At 37.9% G+C, this 25,045-nt stretch overlaps 1 protein-coding gene across 10 annotated transcripts in view; it reads left to right on the forward strand.

The window, feature by feature from the left end:
• Positions 1-25,045, forward strand: part of LOC129757834 (oxysterol-binding protein-related protein 2) — a 94,328-nt gene that overhangs the window by 65,891 nt on the left and 3,392 nt on the right. For 9 of the 10 annotated variants that reach the window (XM_055755154.1, XM_055755162.1, XM_055755159.1 and 6 more), the window contains 5 exons: positions 6,795-6,917; positions 15,798-16,011; positions 16,071-16,411; positions 16,474-16,696; positions 16,758-17,101. In XM_055755154.1, the coding sequence (XP_055611129.1) occupies positions 6,795-6,917; positions 15,798-16,011; positions 16,071-16,411; positions 16,474-16,696; positions 16,758-17,101 (1,245 nt within the window). The remainder of the gene's footprint in view (positions 1-6,794; positions 6,918-15,797; positions 16,012-16,070; positions 16,412-16,473; positions 16,697-16,757; positions 17,102-25,045) is intronic. The other variant, XM_055755163.1, reaches the window with a different exon arrangement.

The raw sequence follows: 25,045 nt of genomic DNA on the forward strand, positions 1-25,045 counted from the left end.
CCTTTATTTTTGCACTACTGTTGCAGTCAGAATGACTAACAGTTTTGGATTAAGTTTTTCTATTTCTTGAATGGTTATCGTCAAAGGACGAATCAGCTATATCCAGTCAGATCTGATTCTAGACATCTCAACGCGAGATACTTTCAAGTACCTACCTATCACTTTTGCATCCCATGGTTCAAAATGTAGGTAATACTTCTACGATATTTTTCAATTATGCAATGTTTCGAAAGTGTTAAGAAACTTCAACAGCGATTTTTTTTATACATGCCGAACAGTTCATACGACTTGTTCAAAACTGATCAAAATTTTGCTTTTTTTTCTCAGTTTGGTTTTAACATTCTCTTTGGTGTGTTTGGAGACATCTGGTGGCCCAGTCAAAGAAAAAAAATTGGTTCAAAACGGTCGTTGGAAATTTTACACGAATTTCGTGGGCTAGCTGTACGTCTGTTCTCTGTGTAAGCACCATTAATCGGGGCACGATTAGCGTTTTCTGTCGAGGAATCTAGCAGCGAATTCGACTCGATGAAGTCAACTGAATAATAGAGCTACAGCTTGACTTATTTCATCTGACAATTTGGCCTATTGATAAAGTGTCGGAGAGGTAATCAGTAGAATCGAGTTCGATTCCTGGTCAGGGTGATTTTTTTTCACTCATTTTAGTGGTTTGTGCCAACGTAAGAACTTTTAACTACACAAATAACACACGACGTATTACAGGACACGACACTTAACGTTCTTACTTACGGAAAAAAGGGAACTAAAATTACCTTTTTGTCGACCGGTTTCGGGCTCGATGTTGCCCATCTACAGGACGATGTCCGACTGATTCCGCAGAATTCCGCTGATTTTTTTTCATTCATGATCGATGCATGAAGTGTAACCTGTATATGACGCTCATTAGACCGGGTGTTCTCTACGGGCACGAGACATGGATATTGCTCGAGGAGGACCTGCGTACACTCGAGGTATTCGAGCGACGAGTGTTAAGAACCATCTTTGGCGGCGTACAGGAGAACGGAATGTGGAGGCGAAGGATGAACCACGAGCTCGCGCGACTCTACGGCGAACCCAGTATCCAGAAGGTGGTGAAAGCTGGCCGGATACGCTGAGCGGGACATGTTGCGCGAATGCCGGACGGCTGTCCTGCGAAACAGGTGTTCGCTACGAATCCGGTAGGAAAAAGACGAGCGAGGGCGCAACGAGCGAGGTGGTTAGACCAAGTGGAGCGTGATCTGGCGAACGTGGGGTGCCTGAGAAATTGAAGAACGGTTGCCATGGACCGAGTGAATTTTAGGAATTATGTTCGTCAAGTTATGTCGTGAGACGGAATACTATGTAAATAAAAATAAATTTATGCATTTTCCACTAAACGGTGTGGCGTTGATTCATCAAACAAAGCAATAACAAAATAATCTAGGTCTGTTTGTAGAATTCGAAGAATTAACACATGCACATACATTATGTTTCTAGTGTTTTGTTTGACGGATGATGCTACTAGCCGTATAATGTAACAATCAAAAAAATCAATCATGAATGTTATGTGAAAAAAATATCCTCGAACAGGAATCGAACTCGAGTCTACTGATTACCTCTCCGGCACCTTACCAATAGGCCAAATCGACAGATGAAACAAGTCAAGTTGTAGCTCTATTATTCAGTTGACTTCATCAAGTTGAATTCGTTGCTAGATTATACGGCAGAAAACGCTCATCTTGCCCTGATTGATAGTGCTCTGTTCGCCCCAGGTCAACAAATTTAAATAAATACGCGTTTTAAAATTGATTAAAGTGAAAAATCAAAAATTTTATGATGGTGAAAATTGAGAAACAATGTGTAAATCATGTTGCCGGTCGTACATTTCTGATCAAGATGATTTAAAGGTCATAAAAGCTTATTTGGTGGTGCTCAAAAATTATAATATGTTCGTCACTTGAGAACCCAGCTGGTTATTATTTAATATTTCTGTAAAGATGAAAAGGATATTTCTTTTTTGGTGAAAAATTAATACTATAGGTAGTACGAAATAAATCCTCATGAAAATTGGTTTAAGAAAATACGTACTTTTTTAGAAAAAAGGAGTGCTTATTATGCCCTGGGTGCTCGTTATGCCCTTATCTCCCCTAACACTTTTATGAAGTTTTACCGACTTATACCGGAAATATCAAAATTTAGCCTCAGGAGGCGAAATCCGTGCAATTTTATTTGAAAACTATCTATGCATCTGATATTAAAATTTTCAACACAAAAGCCGTGTAATATCCGAGCAAATTTGTTCCAAACCACGAAATTATTCAATAAAAATCAAAAAGAATCCACTTGAAAATATATTTTTACATCAAAACCAAACAGCATATTTTATATCGTGTTTTAGGCTTCCAGATTTTATCTGGATCTTCCAGACTTTTTGAACTTTTGCCAGAAATTTTTCCAGGTTTCCAGACTTCCAGACTTTTGGCTTAGGACATAAATTGTTCTAATAAACTATGGAAATTCAAAATGGTCATGGTATAATATAGCAGAAATATATTTATTTATTTATTTCGCCAAACTTGGTAGACTACAACAAGGTGTGTATATATAGGAGGTGTAACGATATGAGAAACTCCCGATTCAGCCATTTCGATTTGGCTACTATGGAGTTCGTGGAGTTTATTTACCAACAAAGCCCTCAGCTCGAACAAATTTTCCGATGTTTACAAACAAACTCACTGAACCTCACCGCGCTCTCCTAGCCTACTTTCTGACAAAGTCAGAGAACTTTGTGATCTAATAACCTTGGACTACAATACTTAAAACAAGTTATAACTAATGTAATCTATTATTATTTAGTTGTATGAATTTGTTTTTAAATGCGATTTTTAATTGTGTTTTATTCATTGATACGTCTATAATTTCACCTTGTGCATTGTATTTGTACATCATTTGATTAATGGGTTGATATTTTGCATAGTCCTTGTCATAAAATTTAATGTAAAATAGTTGTTTGTTTCTTAATGGACGGTAGGATGCATAAAAATGGAGATTTGAAAGTAATTCAGGACTGTTTATTCCTTGTGTAATAATATCATTTACAAACGAAATTTGAGAAAATTCCCTACGTTTACTGAGAGGTTCTATGTCAATTAGCTTACAACGTGATCCGTATGATGAAAGAGGGAATGTGATCCAGTTTTTTTTACGGAGTGCATACAATGAAATTTGTTTTTGAACAGATTCAAGACGTTGCTCGTGAATATTTGAATAAGGATTCCATATAACTCTACAATACTCTAATATTATAAGATATATAAATTGATTTTATGGTGTATGGATCTTGAAAGTGGTGGCTGAAACGCTTAACAAATCCTAAAATGCAATTAGCTTTATTAATAATAGTGTTCTGATGTTCTAAAAACGTAAGTTTCGAATCCAAGGTGACACCAAGATCTCTTACAATTTGGCATTTTTGTATCGGTTCACTGCCTAACTTAGTTTCAATGATTGGGTAAATTTGTTTTCTACTAAACGATATGGAGTTGCATTTTTTAACGTTCAATTGAAGTAGACTTTTGTTGCACCATTCATAGAACGAATTGATTTCGTTTTGAAACGCTTCAACATCCTCGGTTGTTTTGATTTTCAGAAAAAGTTTCATATCGTCAGCGTATATAAGGAATTCAATCCGTTTTAGAATGAATGAAATGTCATTTACGAACAGTATGAAAAGAAGAGGTCCTAGATGAGACCCCTGAGGCACACCGGAGGTTACAGCTACGGGTTTGGATAATTCGTTTTTGAAGCGAACAATTTGTGTTCGATCGGTTAAGTATGATTGAAGCCAAGAAAGAAGATTTGGTTGAAAGCCATTTTTGTAAAATTAAGAATCAAAAGGGGTGTGTCGATGCGGTCAAAAGCTTTGCTGAAATCAGTATAAAGAGCCTCATTGTGAAAGCCTTGGCACATGGAATTGATTACGTATGTAACGAATTCGAGAAGATTTGATGCAGTAGAGTGTCCTTTGAAGAATCCATGTTGTTTGCGGGTTACAATATTTTCTACTTGCTGATAAATTTTGTCATTTATGATTGATTCAAAGAGTTTAGGAATGCGAGATAGAATGGCTATTCCTCGGTAATTTCGTACATCTGATTTTTTTTCGGACTTGATAATTGGGATCAAAAATGATTTTTTCCAAAATTCGGGCACTTTTTTATTACTTGTTAAAAAGAAGCAGAAGAGGGTCGCTTAACTCAACGGCTAAATTTTTAAGGAAAATGAGTAGAATTTATGAATTATGTATACAGAAGTGATTGAAGCTATTAATAATGGCATAATGGCAGATGCTTCGAAAATGTATGTTAAATTGAGAGTCAAACAGAATACGTAACTGATACTGTCAGAAACAAACTATCTGTGGCTATCTGCAACACTGGGATGTGGCGACCAAAAAAAAGGACATAACCTTCAAAAAGTAAGCCATCCAGACATATTCAGACATTTCCAGACATTTTTTCAAAATCTTCCAGACTTTTTTTAAAAACAGTTGGCAACTCTGATTGCAATGCGATTACAGATGTTTTCCGGAGAAGGAAATTCTCTTCATCAGCGGATGTGAATGCTCTTTCTCACCCATTTGTGTTGACAATCTCACTCTTGATTGCAGTGCGATTTCACCGCCATTTTTTTTAAATAATTATTTTTATAATTTAGTAACCTGTCTCGGCTAAATGCATCAACCATCCAAACATTAATTTTTATTATTTCAGCTAGAAGCTTTTTATTGGAGTTTTTTACCCCTAAATGTATGCAGCACCCTAACGTTTTAAATATTTTTGACAGAAAAAAAGTAAAATTTCATATATATCACACAAATATATCAAAAACTATAAATTTTCAAACGTTTTCAATTGATTTTTCATTAAAAACGATGTTTGTTGCAACTTACCCCTTTCTCTTTGTAGGGTGAAAATCGAATGTTTTTATAAATTTAAAAATAACTGGTGAAACCAATAATTTTTCTGACTACGTCAATTTGATGTCTCATCAACCTTAAAACATTTGATGTACAAGCTGTATGATTATCTGTAGACATTAAGTTTTTAGAATCCATTGAAGTTGAAAATGTTGCATGATGCCCCAGTTCACCGTAACCACTCTCAATTAAAGATTTTGATTTTTGTAATGAACATTAGAATCCCGACCACTAGACGGTAATAGAGACTGGGAAAAAACTAAGCAAAAATATTAAAAAATATGCCGGTCTAGTCAGTACCGAGAGTACCGACGTGTGAATGTGAATCCTTGACGGGCTGCTGAAAACCCATTTTTCCACTTCGCTTCCTGTTGCTTGCTTGCTTGCTTGTTGGCTTCTAACTGGCATGGCAGTGGTGGTGCTTCAAGCCGTTCTCGCATTGAGGTAGATTGCTTTTGCTTCCTCAAAGCTTTGCTTTTTCAACTGTGTTTTTACGTTTTGTATACAACTAGTCAGGCTGTCTCTATGGACCCCGGAAAAATATGCAAATCAGTTTCGAAGCTTTCATAATGAGAAAGCCTTTTCCCTTGGTAGCGTGAAAGAAACACACCGTATGAAATATCGCAGGATGGAACATTACTAACAACTCGCGCTCAGATATGCTGCCAGTCCAATCATAAATTTGAAGATTATCGCCGGAACTAATTGAATTGTGGCCGATGTGGTTCACTTCTCATAACTTTCGGTTTATTAATTCTATTTGTTAGCTTGATTTGCCAAGAGACTTAAGCCGGAAAATTTCTCCTATTGGGGGAACTTTAATAAATTTGCTCCATTGGCTGTAGAGTTTTGAGGCCATAAGATTGGTACATATACAAGCATCAAAGTTCAAAAACAAACATTGACCTTCCAACTTAATGATAAATTTCTGAAATTGACACCAGCACGACTTTTTAACCGGCACATTTTCCAAATGGTTTGGGTTTGGGTCCCGTGCTGAGTTTTTAATATTAAACATACCAAAATTATTCGTATGACGTTGTTTGCATACGGAATCAGATCACGTATCGGGTAGACTATGGACTAACAAAGTTGAGATGGTTTCTTCGCCGTGTGTTGCATATACAAACATAATTATGAGCCTGATTTTTGAGGTGGGATCAATTCTGTTTAAAATGACCAAAAAGCTTTAATCGTATTTGATTCGTAATATGGTTGTAGAGCCTTTTTTCAACATATCAATAACACAGAAGAAAGGGATGCTAATTATATATGCTAAATTTAATATTTCTTGCTTGTTTGGCCTTTGTATCTAAAATAGGAACCCTAAACATAATCAGATCGAATTTAAAATTCAAGCACATGTCGCAACAGTTCAAACAGTTTCTCAATAACATGCCCTATCATCACACCTTAGCTCACCTTTTGCCAGTCATGTCACATGTTATCACCTCAAATTGCCCGCTTTGTCACGCACATCAGATCACATGACAAAACGAACTCAATTTATCACTCACGATTCACAAACTTCTCCCGCTTTCATAAAACTCGACTTCCGGCACAAACCAGAAAAAAAACGATGATAACACCAAAATTCACATCTGCACTAGGCAGTCGTCACAGCCTCAGAGATTTGCTCGAACAAATAAAAACCATTGGACCCAAAACATTAATATCTTTTATTACGATTGTGCTCTCTGTTGCTTTCTTTCTCCATCAATCATTTCCCGCTCACTCGCCCATCATTTGATTCAACAACCAACAACCACCTGGTGGCGACTGGGCGTACCTGGCCACATCCGGAACATTCCTGCTACCTCGCACCCGACAAAAAAAACAGAACGTCACTTCCGGTGCCCATGTTCTCGCGCAATGACTTCAACATCTGGTCCGTGCTGAAGAATTGTATCGGTAAGGAGCTGAGCAAGATCACGATGCCCGTCGTCTTCAACGAGCCGCTGAGGTGAGTACTGCTAGGCAGTAGATATTCTAAAACTGTATGATTTTGTAAATATGTACGTTCGTTTGTTGGTAGATTTATCATGTGCGTAGATGGTTGGATCCTTTAGCTGCATTGGAATCAGTTCAAGTGTTCACAAAACTAAAATTTTCATGCGCTAGCAAAAATGCAAAATGGCACCCGAAACGTTTCATGATCAAGACCGGAGACACCCGTAGAATAGAACTGCCTTTCATAGCATCAACCATCGAAAACACTTTAGGTTTAGTTTGTTAAAAGCGGCGTCAGATCGTTGTCGTTGCTTAGAGGTTCTGGTATAATTATTCTGTAATACAATCGACAAACATTAAGAAATATTCCTCTAACTTTTTGTTAGCTGAGTTATCGAATTAGAAAGTTCCGTTAACTGAAGACCACCTAATGCGTTCAATGTTTGATGCGGTCTCACATGAGAAACTACATGATTAAACTTGAAACATTCGTCGCCACATGATCCAACAACGGATGACCTTGTTAAAATTATTCTTCTAGGTAAACATAAATATAAAATTGGCTAACCGCGAGACCCTGGTGTTCGTTTAGCCGAAATTTAGAGCCAAAAGGTTATATCTCCATGTCTATTTTTGATATCTTGATCTTACTGGACGACGTTGGGCGACGAACGATATCCTAAGAAAATTTATTAGTGTAGTCAGTTAGTTCACTTTGATTCTAACATTTTTTCTCTTAAAAAATATAAATAAAAATAAGCACTTTTCCATTCAATAGTACATCTTTAATGATAGCAAGAGCTGTTTTACATGCTGCCGTGAACTCACAATTGCTAAATATAATTAAAAGAAAAGTTAATCGATGGAGCTTTCAGTGTAAAATTGATCGCATTTTCGCTTGATGCCCTTCATCAAAGTCTTTACAGTGTCATCCGGTATCAGTTTCTCAGTTTTTTCCCTTTTCATGATGTGTCCTTCTCGTCTTTGACTGTCTTCTTGCTCTTCCGAAGTTCCCGCTTAAGTATTGCCCAGTACTAGTCCAGGTCCGGACAGTTTTGCGGGTTCATGTCCTTTGGAACAAAATGGACAGAATTGGCCTCATACCACTCCAGGACACTTTTAGAATAGTGGCATGATGCCAAATCTGGCAAAAATAGCGGAACTTCGTCGTGCTGCTGCAAGAACGGCAAAAGGCCCTTTTCGAGGCACTCAGATTTGTAGATCTGGCCAAAGGGCACAAAAGGCTCACTCCTCAGTCCGCAAGAGCAGATGGCCTGCCAAACGAGATAGAATAAAGGCCCCTAAGACAACGGCGTAAGGAAGCTGTTTTCAATTTCAATTTCAACTTCAATAGAATTCCTTCCATGTTGGTTTAAAACTGACATTTATTCATTGAACTATATTTCTAATATTGTGCAACGAAACTATGCAGGAAATAGATCAATCCATTACGTACTTTTGAGCCAATTAATAATTTTGTATTTCACATTCAAGTTCCCTCATTGTCGTACCAGGTCCTTACTTCCATCGTACAAGAAGACCGAAATTGTGTGTATGTATGTATGTATGTATGAGAACCCACCAGTGGCTGATAGGTCCTTCGACCCGAGGCGGTACGGGAAGTCTCGATCGCACATTCAAATATTATCTATGCTTAACTCATCAACGATATTTGCAGCGCAATCAAGGGGACGTACAAGAAGACCGAAATTGTCTCAATTTATTCCACCTCTTCAGGGATGAATTAAAAATGTTGCGGGTGTGGTTCATGCAATTGGCATTAGCTTAATTCGAACGGATCAACCGCGCAGGATAACAGCAAACGTTTTTCCAAGTAACCAGTCGCAATAAGCGATGAAACTAGGATAGCTTTATTGTAAAAAGGTTCACCATTGCTTGGCTCATGCGTCTGCAGGCAGCAAAATATTAAAATGGAAGTTTTAATATTTTGCTTAATTCTACCGAATTTATCTCAAGCTACTGCACCCTCTTGAGAGATGAATTTAAAATTTTGCGGTTGCGATTCATGCATATGATATTATTTACTTCGCAAGGATCAACCGCGCAGGATAATTGCAAAGTTCGGATGAGATCTAAGTCGCAATAAAATGGTCTTGCCATGAAACTAGGCAGATCAAAAGGTAGCTTTATTGTAGCTATAGGTACCATTGCTTGGCTAAGGCAATTGCAGGCATCACAATATTAGACCTTACAAATCGAATTCACCCTGCAAATGTGTTTTATACCAACACACTCCCCAACGGATTGGGCTGCCATGAACCAGGATTTGTCTGTAAAATACGAATTTTTAACGATCATCCAGACATTTTTCACAAATTGCTTTGCAAAAATTTACATAGAAACCGCACATATTTAAAGAACATTAACAGTTTTGATAGTACTATATGTTTTTCCACGTAATGAGTCTGAATAGTAAAAGATTTGAGAAGAGGCAGATTCACACATGTGTTTTGTCGACATTTGTATTCTTATGCATGTGGGAACCCTGGCGGAGGATATCGGAACAAAGCAACGCCACGTTGATTCGGGAAATGTGCATTAGACTGGTTCAGCTCATCTATTCGAATTTTTTACGAGTGATAAGAGTTTTGCAAAAAATTTTTTTTCGGAAATTGAAGCTCGTTATTCTAACATTTTGTTGTAGTCAAAGTTGCAAAAAAAATCAGCTAAATGCAAGTTGCAAGTTTATTGCATTGTTTTTCAATGCATCGTAAAAAATCAATAGAAATTGAGGTTTTCTGTCCAGGAATTATTGCCATTATTGATTCCCATTCAGAGAATCTTTGAAAACTGGAGAATTTTTTGTTTTAGTTTTCAAACATCTTAATAACTCAGTGCAGTTTGAATGAAAGAAGTTCAAAAAGTAGAATTCATGTACCTTATGTTACCAATACTTGAGAAAAGTTTAATGTCATCAGTTAATAGATCTAAAAATGATCAAATCTTAAAACATAAAATTTATAAGAAACAATGTCATTTAAGTTAAACGTTGGAAATGTTGTTACGGGCTCACATGTGGTCTAATGCCACGAATAACCAATGTAAAGATTCGCAAACACATTTCCAGTGCAACCTTAATTTATGATTGCAAAATTTTCGAAAATACACATTTTGTTTACCTCCTAATAGAGAAATACTAAAAAAGCGACTTACGTGGTTTGTTGCTCTTTCTGGTTCTCAAGGCCGAAGTGGTTTTCGTGGGACTTTTCTAAGACCACTGACCGACTGTCGTACCAGGGAAACCGAAATAAAAAAAACGGCAAATTCAGCAGAAAAAACAAGCGACGATTCGACGAAATATGCTAAAAAACGCTCTACAGGCGCCTTCTGCCAAGGCCAACCTCGTACCTCGGGTTTCCTGAATCGGCTGTGAACCGTTTTTCGACCACCTGCCAACTGCTGTGCCATGAAACGGTGTTAAAAAGGGGTCCTGTCGGAACAAGAATTTTGGGCCAGGCATGAACTTCTTCTTTTTCCATTTAATTTTATTGTTACAGCACACGTCTGACCCCATTTATGGATCTTGATCTTTGGCCTGTTTCCTGGCCGCTTCTCGGTTTTTGAACCGGCTAACACGCCGTCTTGAGTACACGGAATCTTTTCTCGTGCCTCGTCAGCTTCCCGGTTGTGTATCAACCGGATTTTGTGGCGATCAGTTAGAGACACTGACTTAAAAATCTTTAATTAGCGATCGGCTGAGCTGGAGCTAAATTATACACGGTACTGTTAGTAAATAATTTGTACAAGTTGGTAATAATCTAAAAATCAATCCACTTAATGAATCACCAACCAATTAGCTAAAAAAAAAGACATAAGTTCTTTATTCATTTAAAATCATGCATTTTACGCAGTGCTGAATACTTTCAAGTAATTTATTAATAGAAATAGACTTTTTGCACTTATCTTCTAGCGCATCAAGTTCCTAGCTTCAATGAGGTCAAAATAAACAAAATTACTTGGAATTAATCTCTATGAGTCCGACTGTGGTCAGCAAAAATTAGTAAAAATGAACCGGTCTAATTCCAATTTTTGCAAAACGGTTTCCTATTCGCTGTCGCAAAATTACAAATTTACATAAATCAGATTAATTTGAAATCATTTTTTCAATCTTATTTCAATATTTTTCTGTTGAATTTTATGATTTTGATAGTTACAATCATTGACAGGAAGATTTAAATCAAAGAAACACGTTAGGATCACTATATAACATGGCGGAGTGCACCAAAAATTTATTTCACTTCGTGATTTCATTCATGAATTAAGACGAGTCAAAGGGATACGACGGAGGTGGGTGCTCTTTCCCTATTTGGAGGCTAACTTCGACATTTTCTTTTTCTTGAATTTGTCGTTCACATCGAACTTGCATTTGCCGGTGAAAAACTCCAACCCCGGAATTTGCTTAAAATCGGCTTCTACATACATATATACGTTTCGTCGTCCATCACACAGCAGCCATATTTTGTCAGCATCTTCTCGTAGATCTTCCGTACCTGAATTTTAGCCGTCGATTGTTGTTGCTCATCGCGGTTTTGGACGTTGTTCTGTACCTTTTATGTATGTAGTCCAGCTCTTTTCTTTGCATTCTGGACGTAGCTCTGCAACAGGCTGATCTTTTTAGCTAAATTACAGCTTGAAACGTTGGGATTTGCTTTAATCATCCGCTTCACATTTCCTCCGTCTTTTTGTTCTCCGGTCACGGTTTTCTTCCAACTCCTCTGCAGTGCTTCAACACTCCAACGTCAACCACTCCGGGAACCGCTTCAACACTCTGGAGACGATTGAACGGTGAATGATCAACATTTTTCCCAACTGCCGGTGCGACAGTTCAGGAAATTCCAAGTGTTTGGATAGAATTTGTTCTTTCGACTCGCGTAGGTTCACCTCTATTTTCATTGAATCGAAAAACGCGACTTCGAGTTTGACAGCATGTAAACAATACACATCAATGAGAAAATGTGCAAAATTTTGTTGGTTTTTACCCAATGATAAAAAAGTTATGCCCTGCTGAATGTGTCGCAATAATTTCGTGTTCGCCCTTTATCATCCAAAAAATTCTGACATGCCAGTGGAAATATATGAATATTATGCATATGAAAATATATCATATGAAGGAAGTGACTTTAGGCTCGAAAAATCGTGTAGGATAATCTTAAAACACATTCATCAATCAAAAACGCTCACTTAAGAAGATAGTAAGTTGCTGTCGAAATACCGGTGTCTGAAATTTTCTTATACTAATCAATGTGAGCAAATCTTCGCGAAATTCTTAAAAAATATTCAAACCTTTCTAAGCATTTCATTAAGAACTCCTAAACGGGTAAATTTACGACTATTAATTTCATAGTTTCATGTAGCCTGAAAATGTCGGAGCATGGTGTAATATTTGTATATATATATAATTTTGAGCGCTCAAAAAATCGACTTTCTGTCAGCTTTTGTGGGTTCAATGACCACTGTGCTCAAACCGCGTCAATTTCGGAACGAGAGACTAAACATATGAAGTGCGGCTCCCTTCAGCTAAGTCCAAGATGGCAGCCCTATCGCGGGATAGGGACTTCAGGCTAACAACCTACTGCTCCTGATATTAACCTTCATCCGCTCTTGAGTGTCAATATGACACTGTTGGAGGTTTGGCGGCTTGTTACTTTATTCGGGTGCATCCGAATAAAAAAAAAACCCTAAATAAGTTCTTTAGACCTTTAATGGCAGCGCGCCCTGAAAGCCCAGGAAAAAAAACTTCCTAATCAATTGATACTCAAGCAATTTGCACTCATCGCTTAAAATTGTTATATCTCTCCTGTTTCTCAACCGATTTTTATTAAATTTATAGTTTTGGAAACTTCGTAATGTAACTCAAATATATTTCTCAGGCAATATTCACAAGGTTGCCGAAAAAATTCCGACTTTCTGTGATTTTATTCAAAAATTCTGGGACGTTTTTCAGTGATGCTTTCCCATTAATTTCATTCAAAAGCTTTACTCAAGAAAAAGCAACATAATGAATTTTATCATATTTTCCCAATTCAAAGATAATTATCAAAAGTTTCTATTGCCATGAATAAAGCCGGAACAAATTTCAAATCCTTCTTTTGTCACTTGGAGTTGGAACATCGTAAGGGAGGGGGACAATAAAAAATAATGCGAAAAATGAATAAATTGGAATAAATTGCACGAAAGCTTGTATGCAGCTAAATTGCATACTATATCATTGCACAAAACCTATAAATCAAGTAATTTTTTATCGAATAATTCAATAAAATCAAGAATACTAAAGGTGAAACAACTTCCATCTTCCAAAATTTGTATTTTGGTCTTGTAATCTTTCGGATATTTGAATATTTGTCGAGAATTACATAAAATATTTCAAACTCCATTTATTCCCCCCTTCAGGTTTTTTGGAAATTTCGAAAGGGGGGGGGGGGGGGTGTGACAAAAGAAGAAATTGATATTTGTTCCAGCCTAGTTGAATTTTGAAAAAAAAAAAACGTCTAAAATTTAAAATTCTGTGAAATCTGTGAATATTTCTAAAATTCTGTGTTCTGTGAAATTATAGATTTTTCTGTGATTTCGGTAACCTAGTATTCAGCATAAATACTGCAGTTTCCGGCTATTCAAAGTCTGTGAAAAAAAGCAGAAAAAAACATGCTTCGGAAAAAAGACTGTAGATTAGCTACGGAATGCTCAAAAAATTCCCTTAGTGTCCAAGAAAGCTGAAGTTAGAAGCTATACGTAGTACAGGGTCCGGCAATTGAACTGCTACGAAACTTTAGGAGTGATTATTACGAAGTATACAAAACCGACTTAGATGACACCTTGTCACCTCGTTAACATTATGTCTAAGATGTCAGAGGATATTTTTGTTAATTTTGTAATCAAGTGTTTTTTTTTTGTAAAAATAGTCCTCGAATCTTAACGTAGTGCTTTGATTGCCTAGTTCCAGGCTGTGAAACGGTAGAAAGACATATTTCGTGAGTTGTCCAATGAGTGTATGTATTTTTTTTTTATTTTGGCTCGCACTTGGAAGATACCTGGAGATCAGAAGTACCCAAGAATAGTATGGTGGGAATCTTCAAGCTACAGTCATCAAGATGCACCCTGAGAGAATTTCTTGGTGTAGTAACACTAAATTGGCGATAGATTTTAATACACCGGATCAAAATCGCTGTCGGATCTTGGAAGATCTTTAGGCCCAGCCTTACAAGATCCTAAGATTTCAAGACCTCTCGTTTGAACAGAAGCAAGAGCGGGTAGAAAGGGCGAAGGCGCAGCTTATGCGGTCCGCGCATGAATGATTTGGAGAATATCGTCACGAGATCTCGAACCTATGCAAACGTTTTAAAGGCCACTAGACGACAGAAATCTGTCTTATTAAATGTCTGGGTCGGTATCGCCCGTACTTTCCTGGTGTAGATCAACCGAACACCCTGAAAAGGTGTACATCAATCAATTAACGTATCGAAAATAGTTCTACGGCATGTCCTCGAACTGTGGACACGTCCCAATTTTGGTTTTGGTTGGTGGTTTTTCAGCAGAACTTCACATTGGCTTACCAAGGAAAGAGATCCCAATTTTTGTGTGAGATTTTTTTTGAGGGTTGATTTCGAGTACGGAGTGGTCGGGGAGTTCGCCGGACCTGAACCCTATGGACTTGGCTGCCTAGCGTATACAGAAGCCCGAAGTCTACTCCACAAAACATAACGGGTTGGAAGTTCTAAAGCGCCATCTAGTTGAGTCCTGGGATAAAATACCACAAAAACCACCTGCGGTCTTTTTAGAATATGTGCCTTGAGCTTCTGCAGCAAGTGATTAAGCTCAAGGACAAAAAAAATCGGAAGGCGCTATGGATTTTGAAAATATGATCTGTTTTGATGTAAATCGTATTAAAGTTGAAAGAAAAAGTTTTTGTTTTGATCAAATTATTTGTTAGTTCCAATGCAGCACTTCAATTGCCGGACCCTGTATAAAAGGATTTTTTTTTATTATAAGATCATGACCACAAACAATGTAAAAAAGTGGTGTAAAAACTGTACTTTTCAAACAATGAACCGTCAAAATTATTTAAGTCACACCAAATAAATTTTGAAAAGAGGGTTGGAAAGATTATGTAATTTTGCACATTTTCGCATCTTTAGATTATAGAAATACAAAAAAGAACAGAATTTCTGACGAATTTTCAAAGGAAGCTGTTTTTTCAAACCTTTTGTCAATTTGCTATTTCTCAGATTTTTTAGCACTTAAATTCAACTTTGCATTGGATTTTTCGCAATAAATTTACATTCACCAGAAAGCCAATTTCATACCGATTCTAATCGTGTACCTAATTATGATTTGATAAATATAGAACTAAAAGTAAATCAAGAAAATTTACGCGGACGCTTGCGTTTTTGTCTGTTTTCGTTCACCATAAGTGTCACCTATTAGACAAGTTCGCCCTATAAGAGTGTGGAAGAGTGGAAGAGTGAGGACACCTAATCCCTGGGATGCCGAGTGGTCAAAAATGCTAAAAAAAGTTATCGTTGCTTATAACTTTTTTATTTTGCAGTAGAAGTTATTGATGTCTTGGGAGAAGTTTTTCAGTAAAATTATCTCTATAATAGAGTATTTTCCTGATTAATCTATCTAGAAGTGAGATACAATTTCTTACTGCTCTGTGATTGGTCCTAGCTCTTTGGAGTCTTCTATATAATTTTTGAAACTATTATTTTTAGTGGAAATTTGGCATGCTGTCTATTTTCAACGAGTAACAGAGCTTTTTTGACGAATTTCGTGTAAAAACTGGAAATATATAAAAAAAATACAATGTTTATTATTTCAACTTTGAATAACTCACTTAATCTAATCAAATGAATTTTCTCCCATTGAACATTTACAGCTTCCTGCAGCGGATGACCGAGTACATGGAATACGCAAAGTTGCTGCGGATAGCATCGGAACAAGCTGATCCAGTAGACCGTCTCAAGTATGTTTCGGCATTCGCTGTCTCAGCGTTGGCTTCGAACTGGGAACGTTTGGGCAAACCCTTCAATCCACTTTTGGGGGAAACCTACGAGCTTACACGACCGGAGTTCAGAATCATTTGTGAACAGGTATGAAGACGGATTTGTTACTGAAGGTCAGATGATTTAAGTTCTTTTTGTGGTTTAAGGTTTCCCATCATCCACCGATATCAGCTTTTCACGCAAGCTCGGACAGCTTCAGCTTCCATGGATCGATTCATCCGAAGCTGAAGTTTTGGGGCAAGAGTGTCGAGATCCAGCCGAAGGGAGTGGTCACTGTTGAGTTTCCGAAACTAGGTGAAGCCTACTCCTGGACCAATGTCAACTGTTGCGTACATAATATCATCGTCGGCAAGTTGTGGATCGAGCAGTACGGAATGATGGAAGTCACCAGCCATCAGCACGGACTGAAGGCGATGCTCAACTTCAAGACGGCCGGATCGGGTAACAAGGATCTGCACCGAGTCGAAGGATACATATCGGATAGGAAGTATGAGTTGTTCCAAGTATTAGTTTCTTGTTTTGCAAACATTTTTCTCTCTGTATTTACAGTAAGCGGAAAACCCATTTCCTGTACGGAAAGTGGACCGAGTTTATCAAATGCACCGACTACACCTCGTACGAGGAATACTGCAAGGAGAACGGTTACAAATTCAAGCGTGCCGACGAACGCTGCAAAAGTCCCAACGAATCCCCTGGAACCACCCCTCGGAAAGTGTTTTCCAAGCTGAACAGCCTGAAGATGAGCTCGTTCAAAAGTTTATCGATATCAGAAGTAGGTTAAACAAAAAAAAACAACTCTTATTTCCAATCCAATACAAACAACCTCATTCCAGCCGGACGATCCACCAGAACCCTCCGATGGGGACATACCGAAGAGCGATAGCACCTACTCGATCGATATCCCCAATTCGGTGCTGCTATGGGAAGCGGAGGCGCGACCGAGCAATACAGCAGAATACTATCAATTCACAAACTTTGCCATGTCCCTGAATCAAATGGAGGACCATATGAAGCAACCGAGAGCGTTGTGTCCAACGGATTCGCGACTGCGGCCCGATATCCGTAAGCTGGAGCAGGGCGATATGGATGGGGCGGCAGCCGAGAAGACCCGGCTGGAAGAGAAGCAACGGGAAAACCGGAAAAAGAACAAAAAAGGCGAGGAACCCATTTTTCCGAGGTAAGTTATTATTAGTGGGGCATTTTACTCTCTGGAGCCACCATATGAAACCATTACGTTATCTCGAACCGTCCAGGTTCAAAAAAACTTGGTTTTTCAAACAAAATATTCTCGATAGTTTTCATGGTTTGAAAACTTAAATGGGTTCCGGAACCTCTGACAAAACAGTTACACCGACTATCAGAATAAGGTAACTAGAATCTCGTGACGGTAAGGTGACTTAACTATCGTCACCTCACGCGCGGCGCAGAATATGATCCATAATCCTGGGGCTTAAATTGATTATTTATCCACCGGAAGGCTCCATATCAACATTCAACTCATTGAACTCTTTTGAATAAAAGTGAAGATTGTTGATTCCTTGAAGTGAGAGGGTTTTTCAAGCTCAATCCGAAAATATGAATGAGGTCAAAGTCAATTTTTTCTGACTGGTTCGTCTAGCGTACTTATAAACAGGCTTGACTTCATTTCTCCAAGTTAGAAAAGCTGCCCGGCGGTTAAATAAACAAAATACGGTGGTAAAATCGTGCAAAAAAAATTGGACTGCTTGTAGAGAGATATTTTGAAAAATTTCGTAATGGACGAACTCTTTAGCGGTCACCTGGTAGGTTCCCAACCAGAAACTTTTCGTTGGCAGGTCTCGCCTTTATTTCCCGGAGAGGAGGCTAACGATCTGCAAACTGCAAATTACTCATTCTTTCATAGCGATTGACAGGATAAAAGGCTAAAAATACAAAAAGCCTCCAAATGCGGCCGTTTCCTCTGAAAAGCACTCCAATAGGTTCAACAAAAATTAAACTCTTTTAAGTTGGATACGTACCATTACGAAAAAACGATGGTGGAGTGATAAAAAATCAAATATGATATATTTATGCCGAAGGCTGACAATCGGCTAAATTTGTTATAACTTCGACCAAATCAAAATTTTGAGTTATTTTGAAGCTTCAGGAAACAGCAACAGCAGCGTAATCAAGAATTGTCAAAAGGTAGTTCATAGTATGCATTATAGATGGTGCACGTGTTGCCCAAAAATTGAAATCGAAAAAATTCTTCATCAAACGCTATCTCAAAAACCGCTGAACAGAACACCACAATCACAATTTACATATGTTAACATTACATTACCAGGTAACTTCGCTGAAAATTTCATGAGATTCCATTCATGCATTCAAAAGTTATTCACAAAACAAAGTGTTGCATTTTTTTTTTTCGAATACACTCATCATACTCAAGAAGGTTGAAATTCCGTTTATTTCAGATTGTTGAGATTATTATTGTTGTATTGTTTATGAAATATGAGGGTCATACCGGCCGTTTGATTTTTCGTTTAAATCAGACATTAGAAAAAAAAATATCGCCCGTACGTTTCTCCGTTTAATGGTGAAAATTCTCCATGAATTTAGAGCTTTATACGGTAAGGATAAAAAAAATTGGATGAGCATTGTATTTATAGAGGGCTGGAAGATAAACAACATAAGTCGTACTTAAATTTCTCATTTGTTATGAATCGTGTGCTTGAAATGGTGTCCGAACTCCTAATTTCAAATTAGGGTTCAGATTTTGCAATACATTTAGATTGTCAAACTAGAATTGAAAGCTCGATCAGATTTAAAATAAGAATTTTAATAACAAATATAAGTGCACAGGAAACTTGTACATTTTGAAATAAAGAGACTACATAGAAAGAGGCGCAGTCTGATCCCTTTCGAAATAATAAGCTTGCAACCCTGCTGTAGGGTTGCTTTTAAGGCTGCTTGATTTTGCTCGATTGAAATGACACTGACAGGAAGTTAAAAATTCCAATCGTGACATTGCGTCTCTTTGTTTACTATAGGCTCGATATATGGTAGAAACAGTTAAGTCTGCTTACCATATTTTTGTGAAACATCAAAGCATAATTATTCATTAGAAAAAACAGCTGTCTTTGAAATTCTTTTAAAAAATCTGTTTTTCGTATTTTGAGTCCTATCTAATGACGTCAAAATGTTAAGAAAACAAAATTATTTTTAATTGTTCAAATTGTTTCTACAGTGATTGAAACTATATTGGCGGTTGATTGATTGAAAAGTACGATTTCTAGGATCATACAAAAATTTAAAAAAAATACATCTAAATGTGCAACATTAAACGATTAAATGATGAAGTCATTTTTAGCAATAGATGGCGGATTCTTCGACCTTGAATAACATGAAATTTAATTATTGTAGCTGAATATTGTCTGAGTATCATTGTTACGTTTAAAGGTTTGCAAAACAGAAAATTTAGTACAATTTTTACGGTTGAGGAACAAGCGACATAAACCGCTTTTAAGCGATGAGTGTTAAATTGATACTTTAGATTAGGGATACCATACGTACTCTTTTAAGAGTACATGTACACTTTTTCGATCGAAAAATGAGCGTACTCTTCTTTTTGTAAAATTTTACCAAATGTACTCTTTTTTTTTTGGTGGAAGGAAAAAAAATGAAATTATCTTATATAAATTAAATTATTTCTTTCGATACATGAAGATTGTATTCTTATAAATCCAAAAAAATCCAAGTTTTTATGTATTCGTTACACAACACTTCAGTTTTGCTTCTTTTGTTAAATGTTTCAAAGGATGGATTCCTAAGGAATGAATAACGAGTACATTCACGATTTCAATCTGGATTTTTCGTTCAAAATTAGCGCGAACCAATCAACAATAATGTTCCCAAGTAGCACCGATTGTTTTGTAAGACTCTTTCAGCCTCTTATAAAACCTAAACTTGGTCGAGTAGCCTGCTATAAAACTTTAAATGTTACTTGGGTTTTGAAGAGTGAAAAACTACGCCTCTAAAAAAAAACTATTTAAAAATTCGGTTTTTTATAAACTTTGGTGTGCTTTCTCAGTATAAAATCGAAACTTTGAATAATCCAACTTAAAATATTGAGCATTTGTCATTTAATTTACATATCTAGCAACAAATTGGCGCTATTTGAATGACCTAAAACATCATAGCTTATAGTAAATGGCGCTTGTCTTTAAATTTTTAAAACATATCATTACTCAATGTACTCTTTTTGGCGTAGCAGGATATGGTAACCCTACTTTAGATCCCTTTTTTGGTCAGGGCTCTCTGTGTTACAAGCCACCAAACTTCCAATAGTGTCATATTACCACGTTTTGGGGTTTTTGCAGTTCGTCCTCGACTGAACTCAACTGAAATTTATTTTCAACAGGTAGGTATTTGAGGTTGAGAAAGTTATATTAAATCGACTTACAAATTAGTCCCTTTTCTTGAAAGACCAGCTAATCTGAACGAAACTTTATCCGATCCGTTTAAGAATACGGCTAGCTGGAGGAATTTTATCATTAGGGTATTTTTAATAGAAAGATCCAGAGGTAGACTTACTGGTTATATCCGATTAATCAGACTAATTAATAAAGTAAAGTGGTTCTTTAAGTGGGTCTAAGCCGAAAAACCTCGCACAAAACGCTATCGAGAAGATAATTTTAATGAAATATAATGCTTCAAAAGATTTGTTTTAAACTTACAAGGAGTTCACAGAGAACTTAACTATGAAAATCTATGAATAACCAGAAATTATAAAAATACCAAGTTGCTGAATTTGCTACGGCTCTTTTTGGAATCAATGTCCTTTTCATTTCTCGGCTTCTTAATTATCTTCTCTTTATCAGTGACAATTCGCGGCATGTCAACGCGGCAGATGATGATGAGCGCTTCTCACTTGTGACTTGCTGATCGGTCACAACAGCCCGGCTCGTTACAGATCGGCTTTATCTTCTTCCCTCAGGTCCAGTAGGGCCACCTTAACCGGTTCTCGTTGTAGAACACCGGCATCTGTCCGAACATCCACCTTCCTGACCTGACCCTCGTCGTCTAGATAGGTTTTCACAATCCGTCCACGCAGCCAGCCATTCCGTACTGTTTCATCTACGATGACCACTAAGTCGCCCTCTTTCAGTGGTCTGACATCACTGAACCATTTCGTCCAATTGGCAATTGTTGGAAAAGAACCTGAGATCATTTTTTTTTTTCCAAAATTGATTAAAGATAGGATCCAACGCCTTCCAATTTACTCTCAAGTTTACGTGATCATCCAGTGACACTTTTGGAGGGTTGGAGTGGACGGTGGGTTGAAATGCCACTCGGTTTCGGCATTGGTGAAAGTTCGGGCAGCTTCATGATTCGCGTTCTTGATCTCGGTGGATAGTTCTCTCGATGCACCACGAAAATTTGTTCCATTGTCGCTGTAAAAATGCTTCGGGGGACCTCTTCTTGCGACAAACCTTCTAACAGCCTTTATACACGAATCGGAAGACATGGAGTGCACCACTTCGAAGTGTAGAGCTCGTACCGTGAGGCACGTGAATAAACAGATCCAGCAGCGAGGATGTCCCCTGTCAACGATTCGGAAGAAGGCCACACAAGAGTAAACCAGCTCGCTGGCGTCAGCGAATATGTGGAGCTGGAAGATATCGTAACTGCTGATTTCGTAATCGGGGAAGTAGCACCTGGGAATTCTCACTTGCTCCAAATTTGGTATCAGGGAAACCCAACGTTTCGAGTTGTCGAATTCGGGTTTGGCTGATCGGTTGATCCCAGACCGCCAGATGTCCTGGATCGGGATTTTACCATGGATTGTGAAAGCAGCAATAATACCAATTGGATCGAAAAACAAACTCATCACCACTTGCAGAACTTGGCGCTTTGTGGGGATAGTAGAAGCTCGCAATAACTGTCGGAGATCGTCCCGAAACTGTACGGTAAAGGTGAACACATCGTGATCCGGCATCCACACTATGCCGAGGATCCGCTCAGCAACCGATGATCTGTCGGAGAACGTTTTTTACTCCATTTTCGAGAGTCCTGCCCGATCTTTTGAAGAACTTCCTCGGAATTCGATTTCTAAGAAGGTATTTCAAATCCGGCAGCGCTGTTGATGATGGCTACTTCTTCGGCGAGCTTTACCGTCTCAGCGATGGTGTCCTTACTGTCGAGAAAGTCAGCAACGTATGCTCCGTCAACGATAGCGTGTGCTGCCTCCGGATAAACAGTGAGGTGTTCGGAGGCATTCAAGTCCTTCACGTAGAGCAAGTGGCCCCAAAAGTAGCCACATTCATGACAAAAACTTCCGGGGGAGATTTCTCATCGATGCGTCACACGAACCGTTGGGCCTGTCGATCTTCCGATCGGATCAAAAGCTGGTGGAACATTTGTCAAATGTCACCAGCCACCAAAAACTGTCTTTCTCTAAAGCGAAACAGAACCTATAACAAAGACTTCAGCAAGTTAGGGCCTTTAAGCAGCATAGAATTTCACGAAGTGGTGCCAACACGGGCTGCCGCATCCCAGACCACTCTTACTTCATTTGGTTGGCAAACAACACTTATCGGCAAATACCATAAAGTCTGTTTCACATAGAATCTAGTCGCATCCTTTCATTTACTGCAGCGCCCCTAGTTGTCATATCGCGAATCTATTGACAATGTTTTGACCCGGATGGTTTGTTTACTTAGTGGTGAAAATTTCATCAAGATTGAAGCAGTCTGTCAAAAGTTATCGACGATGGAACGCGAAAGGCGAGAGAAAATTCTGCACACTCACGTAGAGAAACCGACGTGGTCAGAGGTAAAGATCGCGAATTTCCTGAAATATCCAAAATCGACTGTAAATTCGGTGCTGCAATGTTACCGGGAGACCCTTACGGTGGATCGAGCAAAACAAACCAGGCGTAAAAGTGGAACATATGACCGGGAGCTGCCAGCAAAGGTAATTCGATCAGTTCACAATTATCCTGGAATCTCCTTGCGTGATTTGGCGAAAAAGTTCAAGACGAACCACAGTACAGCTCGACGAATTTGTTTGCGAGAAGGCGTGCAGTCGTATCATGCAAGCAAACACCCCAACAGGACGCTGAAACAAAACCCGGTTGCCAAAACTAGGGCAAGGAAGTTGTATGAGAAAGTTTTGACCAAGTACAACGGATGCATTATGATGGACGACGAAACTTTCGTCAAAATGGACAAATGCCCGGTAACATATTTTACCTTGCGAAGCGTATTTTCCCTTTACGCTTTATTTTACAAAGAAGAATGTCTCCAGAAGAGGGTTTTGCCATTCATTCGGTCACACAAAGGTCCGGTGAAGTTCTGGCCGGACCTGGCAAGCTGTCACTACAGCCGGGATGTCGTTAAGCGGTATAAGGAGAACAAGATCGATTTTGTTGAAAAAAGTATCAATCCACCAAACTGTCCGGATTTTCGTCCCATCGAGAAATATTGGGCTATAGTTGAGGGCAAACTGAAGAAATGTGGCAGAACCATGAAAAAACTCGCTCGAATGGAAAAGTGATGAAACAAGATGGCGAATGAGGTTACCAGAAAATCATGGGTGGTATCACAAAAAAAAAGTTCGAAAACTCATTCGAAAAGCTGACGAATGATTTTTATGTATTTTTTCCTTAAAGGGCAATAAAACCCTACAAAATGACATTTTTACTTTTGTTGTAAGTTATTTCTTTGCGAAGAAATGATCTATTTTATCCGACCAGATTCTATGTGAAACAGACTTTACACGGTTCGGGTAGGATTCTCGTAGCTCTTGTTCCGCCGCTTTATGGGCATATCCACGTTCCTGATATTCTTCAATTTGTACAACGTTTGCCTTCAAAAAGGGATCTTTTTCGAAGGGGAAATAAAAATCAGGATTAATCTGGCTAATATAAATTAATCGTCTTGAGTGCCTGAGTGCCGTCTTGGTACTGATACACAGTACCGTTCATAATTCTTTCAAATTAGCTTTACGCGCATTATCACTTAAACTTTTAAATGCGATATTTTTGGTTGTCATGAATTTTATTCATATTTCCTTTGAAAGATTGACCCAGCTACCACACGTTTAACTGACGAAATATAGCGTTTTTCAAATATGTGATAGCAGTTGTTCGAAAATTTGCCTTTTCGGACTTGTTTTATTCAAATTGTAATATTTGAGATACTAATCAAAGCCTTTTGAAAACATCCTTAATAGTAAACGCCTTACCAGTAAAAATAGGATGCGATACACAAAATCGGACGAAAGATTCATGTTCAGGACGCCACAATCTCCAAAAACTAGTTGTAAAATATTGATGGAAGATTTGAATCTAATAGAGTATGAAGTTTATTGAGTTCAAGGTTGCAGTGACGACGAACAAGCATCGAATTGCTATTGAGATTGAACGGATCTGTACAAAGTTCTGACTTCTGAAACATTCAATTTTCTGTGAAAACCAAACAAATGAGGCAAAATCAGGCTTATTTCCAGGACGTTCCTTCAAAAATCAGGCACATTGGCATCTCTGGCTACGCGAAAAATGTATTCGTATTTAATACGTATACAGGACTGTAGGAGAGCTTATTCCAGAGAGAAATTAATAGGGTCTAAAAAGCTTCGCTTTGGCTCAAAACTTATCCATGATTTTTGCAGAATTTTAAAGTAACATTTACATGAGTAAATTTGAACTTTTAGGTTTGTAGGGGAAAATTTCATATTTCGTACTGAAAACATCATTTTGTGTCAATTTTTAATTCTATAAAGAATAACAACGCTAAACAACTTTGTCCAAGATCGTAACTTCATATCTTACTAGCTGATCCCGTACGAACTTCGTTTCGCTTTAAATCATTGGTGCGTCAAAATGAGTTTAGAAAATGAATTCGAAACATTTTTTCGACAATTTTCGGTAAAAAATTCAACAGTGTTTAAAGTCGCTACTGTTACTATTACTTGAAATTCAAATTAAACGGTTGATTGGCTTTTTATTAAAATTTATGTGAGAGTGTTTTCTTCTCGATCGGTTGCAAAATCTAGACATGATGGCAAAAACATGTACTATTTGTTCATGTGCACGACTCTTCTGCTTGACCTTCACACTTAAATTGGTATCAATTAACTGCCTCCAACAAAATTATTG

This window comes from Uranotaenia lowii, chromosome 3 (assembly GCF_029784155.1).
Source record: "Uranotaenia lowii strain MFRU-FL chromosome 3, ASM2978415v1, whole genome shotgun sequence".
Taxonomy (NCBI): Eukaryota; Metazoa; Arthropoda; class Insecta; order Diptera; family Culicidae; genus Uranotaenia; species Uranotaenia lowii.